Source organism: Clarias gariepinus, chromosome 19 (genome assembly GCF_024256425.1).
Source record: "Clarias gariepinus isolate MV-2021 ecotype Netherlands chromosome 19, CGAR_prim_01v2, whole genome shotgun sequence".
NCBI lineage: Eukaryota > Metazoa > Chordata > Actinopteri > Siluriformes > Clariidae > Clarias > Clarias gariepinus.
In genome coordinates, this window is record NC_071118.1 from 27,823,023 (window position 1) to 27,842,873 (window position 19,851).

At 39.4% G+C, this 19,851-nt stretch overlaps 1 protein-coding gene across 3 annotated transcripts in view; it reads right to left on the reverse strand.

Annotated features, from left to right (window-relative positions):
- Nucleotides 1-19,851, reverse strand: part of ptpn13 (protein tyrosine phosphatase non-receptor type 13) — a 73,272-nt gene that overhangs the window by 39,731 nt on the left and 13,690 nt on the right. For all 3 annotated transcript variants that reach the window (XM_053477971.1, XM_053477972.1, XM_053477970.1), the window contains exons 2-7: nucleotides 19,170-19,289; nucleotides 11,396-11,562; nucleotides 8,811-8,876; nucleotides 8,391-8,576; nucleotides 7,235-7,328; nucleotides 589-1,095 (exon numbers count right to left, since the gene is read on the reverse strand). In XM_053477971.1, the coding sequence (XP_053333946.1) occupies nucleotides 589-1,095; nucleotides 7,235-7,328; nucleotides 8,391-8,576; nucleotides 8,811-8,876; nucleotides 11,396-11,562; nucleotides 19,170-19,284 (1,135 nt within the window). In that variant the 5' untranslated portion in view covers nucleotides 19,285-19,289. The remainder of the gene's footprint in view (nucleotides 1-588; nucleotides 1,096-7,234; nucleotides 7,329-8,390; nucleotides 8,577-8,810; nucleotides 8,877-11,395; nucleotides 11,563-19,169; nucleotides 19,290-19,851) is intronic.

Sequence of the window (19,851 nt, forward strand, 5' to 3'; positions counted from 1 at the left end):
ATTCTTAAGCTTCCACCAAAAAACATCTCTTTTTAATTTAATCAACAATTTTTACAGGTCATGTGCTTCTAAAAGCTTCCACCAATGTTAGCAGCTTCAAACAGAGCGTGTCACGTTAATGAGAAAGTCCTGCTAGAAAGCATTAAAACTGGAGACTCCTTCCATAAATAAAAATAATAATAATAATAATAATAAATAAATAAAAAACTCTCCAAGGAAAATGATTCATATTAATAATATATAGAAATGGAGAATATGGTGTTTATTATTTTAGGGAATTAAATTGTTTGTAACCTCTTTTGAACCTAACAGGATGTGTGAGAATTAAACGCAGTTGAACAACATTATAAAATTTATATATATTTTTTTTATTGAAATAAAATAAATATTGACTTAAATGGAAATCCCAAACTAAAGACAAATTTTTTTTAAGTGAATAAATATAATTATTTAGCAAGCAAGGAACCACAACAATCTGGGACCAATAAATAAATAAATAAATAAATAAAAAACTTTTTAAACTTTAACCTGTTTACACACCGTGTGTATGTATGTGTGTGAATTAATAAAGAAGTAACCAGAACTCACCGTCGATGGCCTGACTGAGCGCGTGCAACTTCTTGTGTTTCTCTAGAAGTTTATCATAAGCTCCGCCCACCGACTGCGCCGAACGATGATGACCCTTCCTGGCCTCCAAGCCTTCGAAATCTCCATACGGCACATCTCGGACCCTCGAGGCTGACTTCGGCCTGCCGGAGGAGCGAATACTGAGGGCGGTGCTTCCCCGCCGGGCGTCTTCCAGCGCTCCGAAACGAAGCAATTCCGGGTCCAAGTAGGCTAAATCCACAGACGACGCCCAGTTCTTCTTCCTGTGGTACGGCATCGATCGGCGGTCCGGCTCCAGAAGCTGACCTTTAACCTTTTGTTGTCGTGCGAACGGTGCGGAAGACGTCTCGGACGGAGGCGGGGTCTGCTGGACGTTCTCGTCGCTAGTGGGCAGCGCGCCCATGGATCGGCTCAGACCCCGGTTCAGAGTGGCCTGCTCCTGGGTGCGAGCTCGGTAACGCTCCAGGACGCGATGGGCCGCGCTGCGACCTGACCGACAAACACAGAGCGCAGAGAGTGAGATGGAGATAATCACACACACACACACACACACACACACACTCACAGATCATGTAGTGCTTTACACACTCTGCAGTCATTATTAAGACCCACATCACAACCAGGAAGTGATTTAAAAAAAGTAATATACATTATGAAATATTAAATACGTTATTAGAAACTAGACTACATTTCTTTTTTATGCTCTAGGAAAATAATTATTAAAATGTGAATATATCCTGACATCCCTGATAAAATTGGTAAAGTTTAGATAAGATTCATGTAAACAACCTCTTGTAAACAAGCTGCTTCTACTTTTCTATACAGATGTTGCCATTAAGAATGCGTGTTTTTTCCCGCGAGATGCCGCTATTTGGCGCGCGGCGTGCCGCAACTTGTCGCAAGCAACATTCGGGAATTTAAATGAAGGTGTAGTGCTTTACTGAATATTCGCCAGATGGCGCATGGAAGGACTTTATCTAAAAGCCAGAAGAATTGGGCGCCTAAGAGAGAGAACACATTTTCGGCTTCATTAAACACACAATACTTCAGACTGAAACACGACTGCCCCCTACAGGTAATGAAGGGCATTTCACAGCTTGCAAGTCGCAGGATCCCTTTTCTCGAAACTTGCATTCTTAATGGCCAGATCTGTAAATAATTATTATCTTTTAATTTTCCTGCCTGCACTGTGTGTAGAAAAGTTGCTGTTTATAATCTAGTTTTTTAGCTGGCTGGATAAATCGGTTATCACTTAAACCCAGTGATGTCGGCTAACTGACAATAAATAAAGTATAATGAACAAAATGTGAAATTACTATTATTTCTCATGTTTCCTGCTTACAATTTGCACGCTTGTATTTGTTTCACACAGTAAGTAAAAACTCTTTTTCGTGTTGCATTATGTAACTAACTAAATAAATAAATACAAATAAAAGTGACAAAATTCTATCTAATACACATACTTATGTATATTTTTCTACATGCTGTCGATAAAAAGACTCTGGGTTCGCATTTTAACACGGTAAAAAACTACAAACTAAGGTTATACTACATTTCTTTCTTTCACATTATGTGAAAAATGTTAATAACCCTCCGCCAGAACAAAGGACATTTTTGATTTAAAACAGTTCTCTTTTAAAGAAAAACTATAAACAAAAAACACAAATAACCAAAACAAAAATTCCAGCTCATTTCGTGCCGCATGCGGGTGAATGCGGTGGATTTTATTGGGCTGAATCCGCTACAGCGCGATACAGTAGACACGTAGCTCCCTGCACAGTAACGAGTCATCATCATGGCACGTTCTTCACTCCGGTCACGGCTTCTCCACACCACCAGATAAAACCACACCGAGACAAAACAGCCTTCAGGAACAGAGCGACGCTCCAAACCACAAAGGAACGACTCCGTGTGTAATCGATCGCACGCCACCCTTACATAAGCAGTCTTGTTTATGTTCTCCGCGGCTGTCAGAAACCTCACCAGGGCCGGGACGACACACTCATATTTTCCTAAATAAATCTCTCTGGTTTATTTTTGACTCGACCTGTGAACACATCCAGCGCTCGGACAAGAAGGAAGGACAAAATGATGGCGGGAGAGAGAGATGAAAAACAGAACGAGAGGAAGGGCATGACCTCAAAAGCATCATTGAAGAGTCTTAAACACAACGCTGGTTTTATGAAGCTTTAACACTGAATGGGAAAAGCGAGCATTAAGACTTTAAAAGTGGCAGTGATGATGTCTACTTTAAGGCTATGAGCCTCAACACTGCAATGCATTTTACTGGAACTGGGAAACTGCAGACTGGTTTTAGGGGTCTAAAAATGAGCTAAACATAAAAAGATTAGAAACGCTGAGCTCCGTCATTAATGCAGGATTAGCTGAGAAAAAAAAGTGTCACGTTCACCTTATTGTACCCTAATAAATTGTTGTAAAATTGAACTGGAATCAGTGGAATTATGTTACTCTTGCAGTTTTACCCTAACCCAGTTTATTCTGTGACTAGTCCAGTTTTATAGTGTTTACTTTAAAAGTGAATAACACATTTACAGCGATTGGCCCAGTGTTCTGTAAAAAAAAAAGAAGAAGTTTTAATGTAAATACAAACAATTTTTCAATAATTGGCCCAGTGTACTACAATTAGCCTATTTGTCACTGTAACCATCTCAGTTTTAGACAATTGTTTTTAAACAAATTTTCCTGTAATTAGCTGTTTTTTTACATTTAGTAATTTATTGTCAAGTGACTTACCCATTTAAATTAATTTTTACTGTAACTAACCCAGTTTTATAATAATGAGCCCTATAATAATTAATTTATTAATAATAATTAAATAATTATAATATAATAATTAAAATGATAATATAATATTTAAAAATTATAATCATAATTAATCCTATAACTGCTCAGTTTTTAAATAACAACCCATTTTTACTATAATTAGCCTTAAAAAAAAAATGTTTTTACTGTAGCTAGCTAAGTTTAACGGCTGTATTGTTTTTAAAGTGACTCATGTAGTTAAAGTGATTAGCCCAGTTTACTGTAACTATGCTCAGTTTCATAATGATTGGTGGTTTCCCGCTTCTGGTTGGAGATCTCGTCACATGGATGCCCCGTGTGTCTCTTCGGAATGCGTCTGGTGTCTGGGGATGTTTTCACTTTACCATAAAGACGGTTCTGGCCTCGACTGGTGTTGACAGCTGTTTCTCTGAGGACTTGACTTGGCTGCGGTTGCTCGATAGTTCAAGATTGCAATTGTCTCCAATAACTACCTGGACTCCATATTTACATCAATTAACATCAACTGTTATAGCTGAACTGCTTGCCATCTAACACACAGTATGAATGCAGATCAATTCCTGCTTTCTGTTTCACCCAGATGAGGATGGGTTCCCTGTTGAGTCTGGTTCCTCTCAAGGTTTCTTCCTTTTACCATCTCAGGGAGTTTTTCCTTGCCACTGTCGTCCGCGGCTTGCTCACCAGGGACGATCTGCTCACCTTGATTCATGCACACTTACATTCCATACAGACTTAAATAATTATTTTTATTGTGTAAAGCTGCTTTGCGACAATGACAATTGTTAAAAGCGCTATAAAAATAAAATTGAAAAATAATTAAATCAATATTGGACATAGGTTAATATCGTAGTTTTACAGTGACTAATCAGTATGAAACTAACCCAGGTTTACTTAGTTGCAGCAAAATGCAGCTCCTTGACCATAAATATTTAGTGTTTAACATACATTTTCATATACTCACTTTAAATGACTCACTTTAAAACCATCATCTGATTTCCAAATAATAAAAGACATCAATATTGGCAGCTTTGTAAACCCAAAGTATAATATGACCTGCCTCTCTTCTAACGTATTGGTATAATTCAGCTGTCAAAACTTTGGACACAAAGCCTAGAGAGCAGACAGACAACACTGAGGGGAGAAAAAAGAAAAAAAACAGGGAAGAAAGACAGAAACACAGAATAAAACTTGGAAACGGGTTTTGCTCAGACGTGCCTGGACAGCTCAGTGCGGAAACGTGCCCGAGGGCCATCTGCTGGGTCGAGTTACAACCAGAACTGGGCTGATACGAGGGGAGGGAAAAAAAAAAAAACAAAAAAAAAAAAACATATCGCAGTGCCTTTGGACCATAACAGTTTACACCACAGCACTGCGAATTTACTATGAAAGCAACTCTGACAATAGCGCAGCTCCAAATCAGGGGTCGAGGGGGGGGGGTGGTACTAATATAACAAGATCCAACAACTGCGAAGTGACCAGGGCTACAGAGCGACAGGCCTTTACAAACACGTTCCCACTCTAGATTTCGGCATTTTACTAAAACCACCATCACACGCAGCACACCGCCGTCTTTGTTGTGCAAAGCACTAAACAAAATTCAAATTTCAGGGCATGCCAGCTCAGACAAGTTTAAACACGAGGCCTGGCATTCAAAGAGTAAATAAATTAGAGCTGATACAGAGAAAAAAAATTCCTCATCAGATTATCTCACACACCATGTCTGAAAACAATGAGAACTTAATAAGCCATGGTAAGCGTAACGTTATACAATAGTTAGTTCTGCGAGCAATCCAAACTGGACGTGAGGCTTTCCAGGAGTAGTGATGATAATAGACAGTAACAGCACTGGGACTTTTAACTACTGTATACGAGTACAACACCGGGAACACTGGGCGTGTCCCAGGTGATGTCCAGTGGTTAATGACACTAACTGTGTGTCTCGGCGTGGGTGAGAGTAGGTCTGTACGGTCCGCAGTACTGAGGAGAGAGCAGCTGCCTGACTAAACCCACATTCACACCCAGTAAAAGTAAAGTTAAATACTGTACATGGTGTTCCGTATGGAACTTATTGTGGTCAAAGGTTTTATTGCTCGATCTTAACATAACTCTAGTGTAATTCTCTGTAGCATTAATCTGTTTTCAGAGTCTGAACAGCCAGAACCAACATGTCAGGTGTTAATTAACTAATATAGTAAGCTATAAATCAATTGGAACTGTAAAACATGCCTGTGTGTGTGTGTGCGCGCGAGCAAAACTTTTTCCTTATTCGGACAAAATCTAAATATTAACTGACACATGCAACAATAAAGTATATACTCGCTGCTAAACACAGGAATTGAGTGAGCGAGAGTAGTCGACTTGAGTTGAGTTTGGTTCGCTTGTGTTCACACTGATCACAATGAACCAGACTTTGGGGTCAAGCGTACTTGGAAACGATCCTAATGTGAAAATTAGGCCTAACCCAGTTTCACAGCAACTAGCCAAGTTTAACAATGACTGTAGCAGTTTAAAAATAAATAATCTACCCCCGCTTCACAGTAGCTAATCCAGTTTCTTGGCAACTAGCCCGTTTTTACAATGACTGAAGCAATAAAAAAAAAATAACGCAGTTTTGCGCCAGCTAGCCCAATTTTACAGCAACTTACCCAGTTTAAAATGTTCGTAGCGTTTAAAAAAAAATAAAAAATGATCGTAGCAAGTTTCACGTCAACTAGCCCATGACTTTGCAAATTACAATGATTGTAGCAATTTTTTAAAATTAGTTTTACACCAATTACCCCAGTTTAACAATTAAATTCAATTCACAAGTCAATGACTGTAACAACTTTAAAAGAAGACAATTACTCCGACTTCAGGGTAACTGGATGGTTTCAATGCAACTAATCTGGGTTCACGACTAGTCTATTTTTTACAACGACCGTAGCAATTTAAAAAAATTATAATCTAGCCTGGTTTTCACAGCAACTAACCCAGTTTTCCCACCAGTTCTTAATGACTACATCGATTTTATACTCATCGTCCCAGTCGTACAGCAGCTCGTCCAGTCTGAGAGGAACCAGCCCAGTTTTACTGCACTCGTATCAGATTTAAAGCCACTAGCCCAGTTTATCAACCACAATCTCACTTTACAGCAACTACCTTCAAAGTGACGGGCCACAGTTTTACAGCAATAATTAGCAGCGCTCTGCTAACGCTACTGCAGCTAGACCAACAATGAAACCACCACAACCAACCACACGCCTGGTTTTACCTCTCAGGTGGTGGTGTGTTATTGTTGTTGTTATTGATGTTCTTATAAGCACAAACTACTGAACTTTGTTTTTTCACTGTATACAAAATGTATGCAAAACCTAGCATATAAACCGAGCCTAAATAGTGCTTTATGCTTGTTGCCATGGAGACCTTGTACCATATGTTTCATTAACCATACCATACCTTGTACCATATGTGTCACAGTTTTCTTTTCCAACACTCCAAAGGTGTGGCCTTGCTATAAAAGCGGCTATTTTGTAAAAATATTACACACTATAAAGGTGTTTTATATAAAAAATAAAAAAACAAAAAAAGATTTTTGTGGTCCAGGCCAAACCAATGGCTCCTGCCAGCCAATCAGAAACCAGCATGATCACATTGAAAAAGTGCTTAAACAGTCTGCATGCAGGTGTGCAGTGTAATAAAAGCCCCAATGTGGGTGGTACGCCATGTAGGTGGCACAGAGGGGTGTGTATGTGTGTGTGTGTGTGTGTGTGTGTGTGTGTGTGTGTGTGTGTGTGTGTGTGTTGAGAGGAGACCCTTATTTTGGGCTTTTCACGAAAGTCTGATTTACCTGCAGGCAAGCCTTTACCACGCAATCTATCTCGGATCTCTTTACTCCTCTCAGGCAGCGAGTCTCTATCTGTCTGGGACATCAAACCATCCAGCTATGGACAGAGAGAGAGAGAGAGAGAGAGAGAGAGAGAGAGAGAGAGAGAGAGAGAGAGAGAGAGAGAGGGAGGGTCAGTGGTGTGGGGGGGCATTTAATGAGAAATGCAGATTGGGAAAGAGTGATGCATGACGGTCAAGAATGCAAAGCAAAAGCAAAAAGAAGAAAAAAGGTCAACAAGGAGGAGAAGCAGTAGGGGGAAGCGTTCAGGCAAGCATGAAGAAAAGAATGCATGATAGAAAAAGGAGGAAATAACGAAAGCCAAAGAAAGAAAGAGGGTATGAATCAGCCTGAATAATGCAGTAAATGAGCAACATGAAGGTGTGGAGTGACGGGGTGGAGAACCGGAGAAGTGCATGAACAACAGGTCGAGGTTTTTTTTGTTTTTTTTTTAGGAGACCTGAGTTTGGCTGAAGGCAGAGTGAGACACGATGACATCACAGGCTTCGTCATCTGCGATCACAAGCCGTGAGAGGATCGAACGAAGCTGCTCGTGTCGTGTAGAAAAGATTACAGTAAGCTGCTTCGGAAATGTTGCTACACGGAGATTAAAACAAAACACGACGTCACCTCCACCGCTTATAAGAATGATACGTTTATGGTATTTTATATTATTACAGAACAATTCGGTGAAATATGTCTAATAGATTATTCACTTTTCAAAGTTCTAAAAATGTTAGCGTTTCCATAGCAACAGAAACGATATAACATTTATAAAAGGAGTCTCCAGTGTCAGGATTTTGCAACAGCAGGTCTAGGATTCTTTTCTTTCATTATTTATTTATTTATTAATTATTATTATTTATTTATTTTAACATAATCTGAGTTTAATTTGTCTTATTGATTTAAACTGAGACGCAAGCGAGTATTAACCATTGTTGTTATTTTTGTAATATGTAGTGACAATAGTAACTAAATATAGCTGCTTAACCTGTACACAAGAGATCTAAAGCTGCCTAGGCCACAAAAAGACGGAACTGAAGACAACAAAAGAAAGAATGAGAGAGCGAAGGATGCCAAAAGCGGAAGCGTGGGCCGCGGACTAAGGTTCGACGCTTACCTGAGACAGACTGCCGAGCACCAGGCGCACCAGTTTGCGCACATAAGAAAAAGAAGGATCGCACGTGGAGTTACGGACGTGTGTGCTGCAGACGTCTAGGAGCGAGCGCGCGGACAGGCGCGTCAGGGTAGAGTCCTCACACATCTTCAGCAGAATACTGTTCAGGTGCTCGCTTAGCTTCATCGGCTAATGCACACATACACACAACGTACATTTATTTATTTTTACTAATTATGATTTATAAAATAGATCAAATAGAAAAAAAAAATTTTTTTTTACAAGGAAAAAAAAACATTTTCAATTGTACTGTATACCTGCACAGGGATAAACCGGTTAGATTCGACTTCTTGTATTATATGGACATACAGACATAATATTTGGTGTCTTGCTTAGCCATCAGTACGATGAAATGAGTTTTACCTGGCTTGAAGGGATCTCATAATCTGCTCCCCAAAACAGAGTCATACCCAGTGAGTACATGTGCATCTGTTGGAAAGGCGAAAAATAAAAAGGAATACATAAATAAGGATGGAAAATAAATATCTTCAATGGATAGATAGAAATAAAATAGAAAAATGCAACAATTGTGTCTCAAAGTGCCTTTCAAACTCTCCTCAACTGCCTCTTAGTCTGCCTCACGAACATCCCTCGAACTGCCTCTCGCACTGAAATGGCATTCTGCCTCGAGAGTTTCTCACCCACTGCCTCTCCAACTCCCGACTTACTGCCTCAGATTCTGCTTCGTGTACGTCTTAAAAACTGTTGTTTTTTCCAAAGGCCTCTTGAATGACCCTCAAACTTCCTGAGCCCTCAAACTAACCAGAACCACTCCATGTTATTCTCAAACTTGTGATGCTCTTTAACCTGAACTGCCTCGTTCATTTCCCTCAAACTGCCTCTTAAAAGCCTCAAGAACCGTCTCATGCATGTCTCTTTAACTGACTTCTGAACCGTCTCTCACACGTTGTGTACCGTCAAACTATCGTGAACTGCCTGACGCAGATTTCCCAAGTTGCTTCTTGACTGCCCTAAAAACAGGGTTAGAGTCCTGTACGTCTCCAACACTGCCTCGTCAACGGCATTTCGAATGCCTCCTAAAATGCCTCTTGACGGCCCCTTAACCGACTTGTTCCTTCTCGAACTTACCTGAACCGCCTTATACATTTTTCTCAAATTGCCTCTTCAATGCTCTGCAAACTGCTTCCTGTATGGCTCTCAATCCGCCTCGTGAACGCCTTAAAACTTGAGCCTTGCATCTCAAACTGCCTCCTGAACCACTCCTCAAATGCGTCTCTGATTTAACCTCTCATAATCTGGAGATCTCCAAACCTTCTTGTACTGACTCGGGAACTCTCTATAACTGATTCCTGAATGTTTGTCCAACTGTCTTCTGAACTGCAACCCATACGTACTGCTCCTCTACGCCGACCTGCTCTTGAAGGCCTATTAAACTACCTCCAGCCCTGGCTCGAGTCTAAACCACTTTGGAAGGAACAACTGGAGAAGAAACAACCCAGTGATGTTATTCTAGTGTTCTAACGCCATAATTCTGTTCATTGTTTCATCGTGACCTTCTTATATTTTCACTTTGCTCGAGGTTTAATACGACACTCCGGTACCATAGGTCACATTTAAATACGCTACCAGTCATAAGTTTAGACACCCCTTCTAACTCCATAGTTGTTCTCCTTTGAACAGTTGATATTGAGATGTATATCTGCTACTTCTGCTCTGTAAAGCTTCATAACGGCTCTAATCTGAGGTGCTGGTTGTTAATTGGTGATTTCTGAGGCTGGTGACTCTAAATGAACTTCTCCTCTGCTGCTTTTGGTCTTGCTTTCCTGAGAAGGTCTTCAGTTTCATCATGGAGCTTGATGGGTTTTACAAACGCACTCGACACCATACTGTTTTTGCAAGAACGGTTCCATAACAGCCGACACTAAATTAGAAGGTGTGTCCTAATTTTAAAACGGTACCGTATTTTCTTCTACTCGAACGCGATTATTTATCCGGATGGGTAAGCCGAGGGAATCCTTGCCAAAAACAGAAGAAGAAGAAGAAAAAAAAAGGAAACAGTTTGCAAATCGCTGAAGCAGCCAGGAGATAATCTGGGTGTTTACTAAAGCCAGGGTAGAGTCAAAGTGCCTATTGTGTAATTTAGCAGAGCTGCCATTATCCTTAAGCCTTTGTTAGAACAGTACGAGCGGTTTGCAAATCCGACCTGCACGCTGGACTTAGTTCTGATCTGCTTTACGCAACACGGGGATCGACATGTTTCAGTATCTTATTTGAGAATTATATACAGAAATATTGTTTTTAACCGAGCTTAGGTTGCAGTATGTTAGAATATACTGAAGAGACTGAGAATAAAACATAAACACACACACACACACACGGGTGTGCTGACTAATACGCCATGCTGACCCTTTGTTTTACACTAAATGTGGATCGTCTCTCCATCAATGTCACTGACGTCACATGCTCCTGCTCAACCATTTATCTACATGCCTGTGTGTGTGTGTGTGTGTAGGCAAGTTAAGCAACATGCATAATGATACAGCTATGCTACATGCAAACTTTTTCCTGCTTTTATAGTTTTTTAGAGAGAGAGAGAGAGAGTTGGCATAGCTGGAGGAAAGAATAGCAACGCCGCATTCCTTGGTTTGCCAAAGAATGCAGCGGATTCTTTCACTCTGCTATAAAAGAACAAGGTTGAAACCCCTGCCTGAAACACTACGCTGCAGTGTGTGTGTGTGCGTACATGTGGTACACAATAAAAAGAAAATGCTTGTATAATACACGATAATTTGGCTGACTTGATCATTCAGGAGTTTTATTTGGATAGAAAAATTATTAATGCTACTATTAACACTAACATCCCTTTCACATTACAGTTCCTCGCACCGCTTTCCCCGCCCACTTTTTTGTCCGTGTGACAAATAAACCAGAACGTAAACACAAACAGAAGCAGGTCATCGAGGCCGGTTCTCTCTCAGACGAGGTACCTTCTCTATGTCAGAGAGCGAGGACAAGTTGAGGCCCTCGAGCACTTCCGGGGCGGTGAACGCTCCCAGGTCCTGCTGAGTCACATTCTCATCTGTGAAGGAGATGTTTCCGGAGGGCATGAGCAGCAGAGACCACGGCGAGATGATGAAACCCAGGGCAGTCGGGTCTGTGGGGGGAAAAGAAAACCCAAAACAGACAGAACCGTTTACATCACACATGTTCCATCATACTGGTGTTTTGTTTCTTTTTTTAATGACTGGAAGAAAATAAATACCATTAAGACACAAACTACAGGGAAATACTTATAAAAAAAAGAAAGTTGTGAAAAGAAAGAAAGGTCAAGGCATAGTTCTGGCTCTGGGGGGAATGATTTGACAGTTTTATGAAAGCTGTTCCAGAAACTGCTGATGGATGGATACAAACAACAAAGGGATGGAAAAAGAAAAGACTAAAATAGAAACCACATCAAAGAACGGCATTCCTTTTACACACCGGGTGCGAATAAATAAATTCAACCCCCCCCCCCCCCCCCCCCCCAAAAAAAAAGCCCCCAAAATAGGTTTTATCCAAAGATTCAAAGCAACGAAGCAGCCATCCGAAGCAACACAAAGATTCAAGTTACAAACTTTCGAAGATACGAACATGCGTTCATGATCACGTACGTAAGCCGGATGTATGCCGGACATGTGAAGCGTGCATCCCAGGATGTCTGGAAGCAAATGGTAAAAAGCAGCGGAGATGAAGCTGATTATGCTAAGAATAAACAATGGAAACAAAAGTCAAAAATTTTCAGCGGTTTTGGCAGGTTTTACTCCCGTGCATGAACGAAGAAGCCGCTACTCCAGGACACTACTCCATTAAACCCACTTTTAAAGAAGTTGATTCAGTTATGCATTACGACTTTTTGGTCTGCAATTTACTGATTCCTCAATTAAGTAAAATGTATAGATGTTAGCATTACAGATGGTAAAATTTTGCATTACCTCGATATTCCTGCAGGGGGGGGGTGCAGCTCTAAACCACACAACATACAAACATTCGAGCTACAAACTTTTGGAAGTTAAATCACATGTCCAGCATACATGTTCACATGTGTGCAGCGTGGATCATAGGATGTCCAGAAGAAAGCAATGGAACTGGTACTGCTGAGAAGCTCCAAGCAATAACGATGGAGACAAAAATGAAAATAATTGAGAGAATGGAGTGAAGTGAAAAGATGTCAAACACTGCTCGTTCTTTTAACATGAATCGTTCAAGCATCAGCAAGATTCTAAAGAACAAGACGATGGAACATGTTAGTTTTATACTGTGTATAGCTGACTGTGTTAGTAGCCTAGTACCTGGACAATGTTTTTTTGGACTTATGAACAAATTGGACTTACGAACGAGCTCTTGGAACGGAACTCGTCCGTATGTAAGGGACTTTATATATTCTGGTTTTTATAATGAATAGGTTGCTCTTAACGAAAGGGAACGAATATCGGTGTTTGCCGCTAATGCACTCACACAATGTGTGCATCAACCTCTAAAATATTATTTGTAAAGATTAGATCTTGTGGCATTAACATTACAATCCAACTGAGAAGTCTGTGCAAACTCTATATGGCCAAAAGTAATGTTTGAAATGTTGGGCCTGTTTGAAATTCAATAATTAACAGGTTTGGCCAAACCCTTTTGTCCATAAAGTATACTGTAGCTGTGTTCAAAACAAAACAAACCCGTAGTTTATATAAACAGCTAAGCAAGGCTGAAGTAGCGCTAGTATCACATTAACACATTACATACTGAAATACAAAAACAGCCTCCGTGATTTCTTCTTTTATAAACACAGGGAAGAAGAAACGACGTGAACAGCGCTGCTTTAACGTGCTGGAATTCCACATGTAAACCCACGTTTCCTGTGGCGGCGCACTGACCATAGCGAGACCTCAGAGGGAGGGGGGAAGGGGGGGGGGGTGCTGGGGTTGACCACCACATAGTGAATTCTGCAACTTAAATTTGCTACTCAGCACAAAGCAACCAACACAGAGCATTTATACCGAATTAGATCCTGGCGCTTTAAACAGAGACAACACGGCCTTGGAGACGAGAAGAAAACGATGACACATGACTAAAGAGTTGGACGGGAAATGAAGCTTTTATCTGACACATCAGAGAGAGAGAGAGAGAGAGAGAGAGAGAGAGAGAGAGAGAGAGAGAGAGGGGGCAGCGATCATCCGCCTCCAGCTTGAGGAGATAAAAAACTAAAGAAAAGAAGAAAAAAAAGCCCAGTTAAAAGACTCCATTCAGAAATGACAACACCCGGGACCTTAGAAGTCCAAAACACGATGACTCACGCGGCCAGTAAGAACTTTGAGCCAGAGTTCTTCTGTAAAACTTTTTTTTTTCCCACCGAACTGTAAAGCGACACAGAGAACTCGTCAGCAAGCTAGTTCCCCAGCTTAGTATTAAAAAAAAAAAAAAAAAAACTGGTGTACTTTGCCAGCTAGTACTGTATATGCTAACTCATCAAGAACAACCACACACACACACACGGCATCATCGCATCTTATCTAGCTAACAAACCTCCCGTAATTACAGCATGTTTATTTAGCCAGCCGCTATTACGTTTAATCTGGCTGAGTAATGAGCTAAATTTAGCGTAAACTCTCCATAGCGATGTTCTACATCCTTTAGGCAAAAGGCATCATCTAAATTCATCTTGAATTTATAAAAGATAAAGTCACTTGTATATAATTCAGTAAACTAAATAATTCAGAACTTTAAACACTAGCTGTGTTTGAAGTGGGATGATACAAGGGAACCAAATGACACGGCTGGAAGTTCTGGTGCTCGTCTTCATAAAGAACCCCTGCTAAGATGTTTTTGGACAGCGTTAGTGCAAAAAAAAGCATTACTTGTGGAAGCAGTATCTTAAGTTTAAAAAATAAAAATTTTGTCATGATTTCGCCGCACTCCTAACTTGGAGTCTTTGAAACGTCCGGAACTTACTAGCTCGCACAAAACTAGGCGACGTTTTGCGCAGACTTTGTGCATTAAATAAAATAAATAAATAAGTAAATTTGGGCGTCTGTGAGAGCCGGAGCCCAGATAAGATGCCAGAGTGAGACGCAAGGCCAGTTCCTCTGCTTCATCATGATATCATGAAGCATACAAAACCAGTTACATCATCGTCGCCATCCGCATCGGCCCTGAGGATAAAGGATTAACTACCACCCAAAGCAACTGGCTGAGGGCCAGACGGAACGAAGAACTGTCTCACTGTCCGCTGTCTCGTCTCCTCTGACCGTAAAGTCCACGAGTATGGATTGAAAAAGTTGTTGTCTGCTTAACAGAGCTGTTTATATATATGTATAGAGTACTGTGCAAAAGTCTTGGAAGTACTGAAGTCAATGCAATTAAATGATGTAGAATAAATCAAAGAAACAGGAAGAACTGTTTTACTGCGACAGTGCATAAAAATTTGTCTATGTAACAACATTAGCAGCGACCTTATTTCCCCTCTCATCTATATCTGATTATCTACCTTAAGGATGGGTGTGATTCGTTTGAGGAATTGTCTTGCTTATCAGAGACCGAATGCAACCAATCTCTCTGTCCTGTCTCAAAGAAAAGGGACATTCTCAAAAAAAAGGTATTTCAAGCTTTTTACAATAGGATGCTGGAAATTAGCCCCTTCCTCCTAACAGGACTGGTTTAACTGACTCAGGTTTGTAGCCCACCGTTGCCTGCATATGCTTTTTCTGCTCTGACGACAAATTTCCCATTGGGTTGAGGTCTGGGCCACTTCATTACCCCGACCTTAGTTGCCAAAAATATGGACGTATACTTTGGGTCATTGTCCATTCTTAAGAGCTGATGTCCTGAGATGTTGCTTCAATATATCCGCATATTCTTCCTTTTTCATGATGCCATCTAGTTTGTGAAATGCACCAGTCTCTCCTGAACCAAAGCACTTCCACAACATGATGCTGCCAGCACCATGCTTCAGAGTTGGGATGATGTTCATCTGCTTGCAAGCCTGCTTTTTCCTCCAGACATAACGTTGGCTTTTAAGTTTTGTTTTATCAGACTAAAGGACTTTTTTCCAAAATGTCAGATCTTTTTCTTTCCCCCTGAGGTTTTGTTTTATATTTTCCCATGATCTCAAACAGTGAGTTTGAGGGTAGGCCTTAAAATACAACCACAGATACACCCTTAATTTACTGAAATGATATCAACAAGCATTAAAAGCCATGATATCATTTTTGGGAATTTTCTAAACTGTTTAAAGAGTCAATCAACTGAGTGTATATAAACTTCTGACCCACTGGAATTGTGCCATAGTGAATGATAAGTGAAATAATTTACCGTTAAACAAGTTAAAAAAAAATTGTATCGGATTTAATTATTTTATATACAGTATACGTTTTAAAATATTTTTTCGGTGCTAGTTGTTTTATTTTTCTTAATAAAAAGGCTGTGACAAGGAGTTTTAAACATGTAGAGAACATTTTATATATACTGCTTATATCTAAATATATGTATGTATATATACTTCATGTCTAAATATCTATATATACACACTGTATATATCTAAAGATTAGATTATTAACCAGTCATATTACTGGAGCTGAGATTTTACTGAAAATGAAAATAAAGATCTAAAATGTTATTAAAAGTGAATAATCGTTAAGGAACTTTTTAAAACTATTTAAATTCCGATCATAACAAAACCTCCAGCTGAAAGTTTACCCCCCCCCCCCAGTCATCTCCGTGTTAAAGGAATGCAACACATCAAGATTCCCTTGATTTTCTTTTAGACATCGAACGTGTCATGTTCCCACGTCCCATTTCTACCTTCAGGTTTATAAGTAACCAAGTTGTTAAACTATACATTTAATCCCTTTAGCAAACCCTTAAAGAACCATCAGACCAACTCAGGAACTTGCACAAAGGAGCTACAGTATATGGAGTCACTCCGGAAACTTTACCTTATATAATATTTTATTGTTGTTCAACCTGGATTTTACATGACCTGTGTTACAAATGCGTACAAATTAATACCAAAATCAGTAAAAAAAAAAAAAAAAAAAAAACTACATAAAAATCTACATAGTTTACGAAACTGTGATGATGTGTGCATAAGTATTAACCCCTCTAAATTAGGTCTTATACAGAACGTTTTTAATGAAGGTGACCAATTAGCTTAACAGACTAATAAAAAAATAAAGTGCCATGTCAGCTTAATACAAATGCATCTCTTCCTTTAAAAACCTGAGCTGGTTTCTAGGGCACTGTGATTTTTCAATAGGAGTCAATAGCAATCATGTGTATCGTCTGATTCGTCTCAAGCAGCTCTATTTTTTACCGGTTTTCAAGCTTCTGCCCTCCAGTCCAGTAGGTGGCGGTACAGCACCGACCGCACATAACCTCTAAAGAAAAAGAAGCAGCAATAACTTTGCAAAAAGAGACTATTTTGCACATACTCTGTGGAATATATAAATTATCATTTTATAATTGTTTGATAATTTTTAAGGTTATCTAAATGATTTGTGAAATGATTCTGAATCAAAAACCGATCCCTTGATTCAATAATTCGAACCAACCAACAAGACCACAAACTAAAAAAGTCATTTAAGTTCCAGGTTTTAACTTTAAACATTAAAGGGTAAAATCTCTTTCATGTTACTCCAATTACAAACTCAAAGATTTTTAAAATGTCAAAAACAAATCAACATACGTCATTAGCGTTCAGTGTCGTGTTGGATTTTGGACGACCGCGTGGAACTCACCACAATTCCATTTCAAAACAACCAGACTGCAACAATTATCAATTAAGCAAGAAAATTTGAGCAGCGCATCAGAAACCCGCAGACCAGAGGAACCAGGAGAACAGGATGAAGTCGAGAGCGAAAGCAAAAATTCTTCAGAGGACGAGAGCGAGGTCGCGATGCGGATCAAAGATAATGCGAGAGCTGTGATGGAAACCACCGACTGAAACCTGATAAAAGGGAAAAGGAGTGAAAATATGAAGAAAATGAAGAAAAAGGAGATCCAGACAGTAAATAAAAGCTTTAGACGAGGAGACGGCCTTCTGTGCAGAGAACGAGAATATAAAAAAAAATATGTATCAAGAATTCAAAACATTTCTAATTTAGTCTCTGATTAAAACTCATGACGTAGCTTGGAATTTAGGTCACATGACCAGTAAATTTCAAATGACTCTTTGTTAAAAATGAGAGCACACCAGATAGGGCGGGGCACCTGGCGTTTCATTTCATTTGTGTTTATGTAGGCAGAAGTTAATGACGAAATTTTTAACTTACTAAATAAACAATTTAACACCAATATTACAAACGAGCTCGAGCTCTTCATTAGCAAGACTTATTTTGTAACGCTAGCTTCATTTAAACTTGGCTCGTTTTCACTAAAAAAGACTGATGCGGTGGCACTTTAGTAGTTCGTAGTTTTCTCCTTCACTTTTTTCCTCCCACTCTGCTCAAAAATAAAATGACGGCTTAAAAAAAAAAGTTTCAACTGTCACGCCAATTCTACCGCCATGCTTGTCGTATACAAAAGCAATGGCTGCATTAATTCCATCCTGGATTTCACATTAATATGACATTCAGCTCTAGAAGCTAGAACCAACACATGACTTTTTTTTTTTTTTTTTCCTTCTGATAAATGCTAATCAGAAGGGGGGTTCGATTCGATTTAGTTACATAGAGATTTTTATCTATTAATTTAATTCGTACTTTGCATAGGTTTCCATTTGAGGCGACATTCATTGCTGTTCCTTTATAAAACTCCAGGTGGTGCAGTCACTGTCGGGGGCAGTAGTGTCCTGTATGTATTAGCTAATTAGTTTGAGTTTGTTTGTTTTTTTTAACAAGAACTGTAACAAAAGTCTAAAAAAATGTAATAATAATAATGATAAACTCGTGATATTTACAGAATCGCAATACAAATCAAATCGTATCATGATAACGTTGTAGCTACAATAATCAACTCGCTCATTTGCTAAATTTTTTTTAATGACCTTTTTAATGCGCTACATAACACAAGCCTCAACTATTCCTTCTGTTTCTCTCTTGCTCCCTCTCTCTTCCCTGATTCTTCCCTCGCTTCATCCCTCACAGACACACAGGCTCATTTGTTGTACAGATGAATTTTTTTTTAACCGCAGCCCTGTGTGTTTCTACGTTAGCGTGACTGATTGTAGTAAACTATAAATCATGTTGCTCGCCTCGTCCTCTCTTCTCTCCTCTCGTCCTGCGTTTTCATGCACGAACGACGATTTGACCGCACTATGTTTCAGATCCATGCATAAATTTGAGCTGATAAATCTCTGTGACACAAAAGAGCAAATATAACCAAAACTTTAATACATTTAGTCGTCTGGCAGAGGACTTTTACAGGAGTAAAATTTTAATGCCCTTTCTTTTTGTTTAAACATTAATAAGGAATAAAGTAATATGCAAAAATGTATAAAAAATTTTTTAAACCAGATCACATTTTTCTTAATGATTAATGAAATGTTAAGTACTTTCGAGAGCATCATTTATTTGTTTCGAACTTGAGCAAACATAATTTAGGAGAAATAATAGTTTAATAGCTTGTGACCTTTTGAACACAGGAAAAGCTTTCGCGTCGATTTTATTTTGCTATTAAACTTCACAACACTATATTTGACATCCTATTATAATCTGACGATCATATTTGGACACTAATTATTAGCCATTCGAATGTTGACTTTTTCCATTTTGTTTGTTTGTTTGTTTTACGAGTTACCTCTGCGCATGAGTTCCTGCAGACTCTCGGCACTCTGGTTCAGGACGGCCCACACTTCCTCCTCCTGCAGCGGACCTCCTCGAACCTGCAGAGCCTCGGCCAGAGACACGTGCATGGTGCCTGAGGAGAGAAAACACACACGCATGACTGTTATATCATGAGACTCTCACGACCGTTCAGGAGTTCAAAACGATTTAACCGTTTCTTACGAGAAACTTTTATCTCTTTGGTCTCTACTTGACCTGACCTGGTGCTGATCCGACACCACAGGAGCGACACCAGTCCAAAGAAAAATTAACACTGGATCAGACAGAACAAATATGAGTGATATATTAGATCATACTCAGATTCAGTATCTACTATATACACTACAGTACATCTACGATATAAAGTTAAACCTTGGATTGCGAGCAGAATTCATTCCAGAACCGTGCTTGTATATCAAAACACTCATATTTCAAAGCAAATTTCCCCTCATAAGAAATAATGGAATTGATGATTCGTTCAACAACCCAAAAATATTTATATAAAAACAACTAATACAAAATCTAAAGTAAAAATAAAACAAATAAACCTCCACTTCTCAACAAAGTAATCTCACAAATCTCGACAAAGTAATGTTTCCGTTAGTGTGTGTGCGAGTGTGTGTGAAGGTGAGAAGACAGGAGGGGGAAGGGGGCTA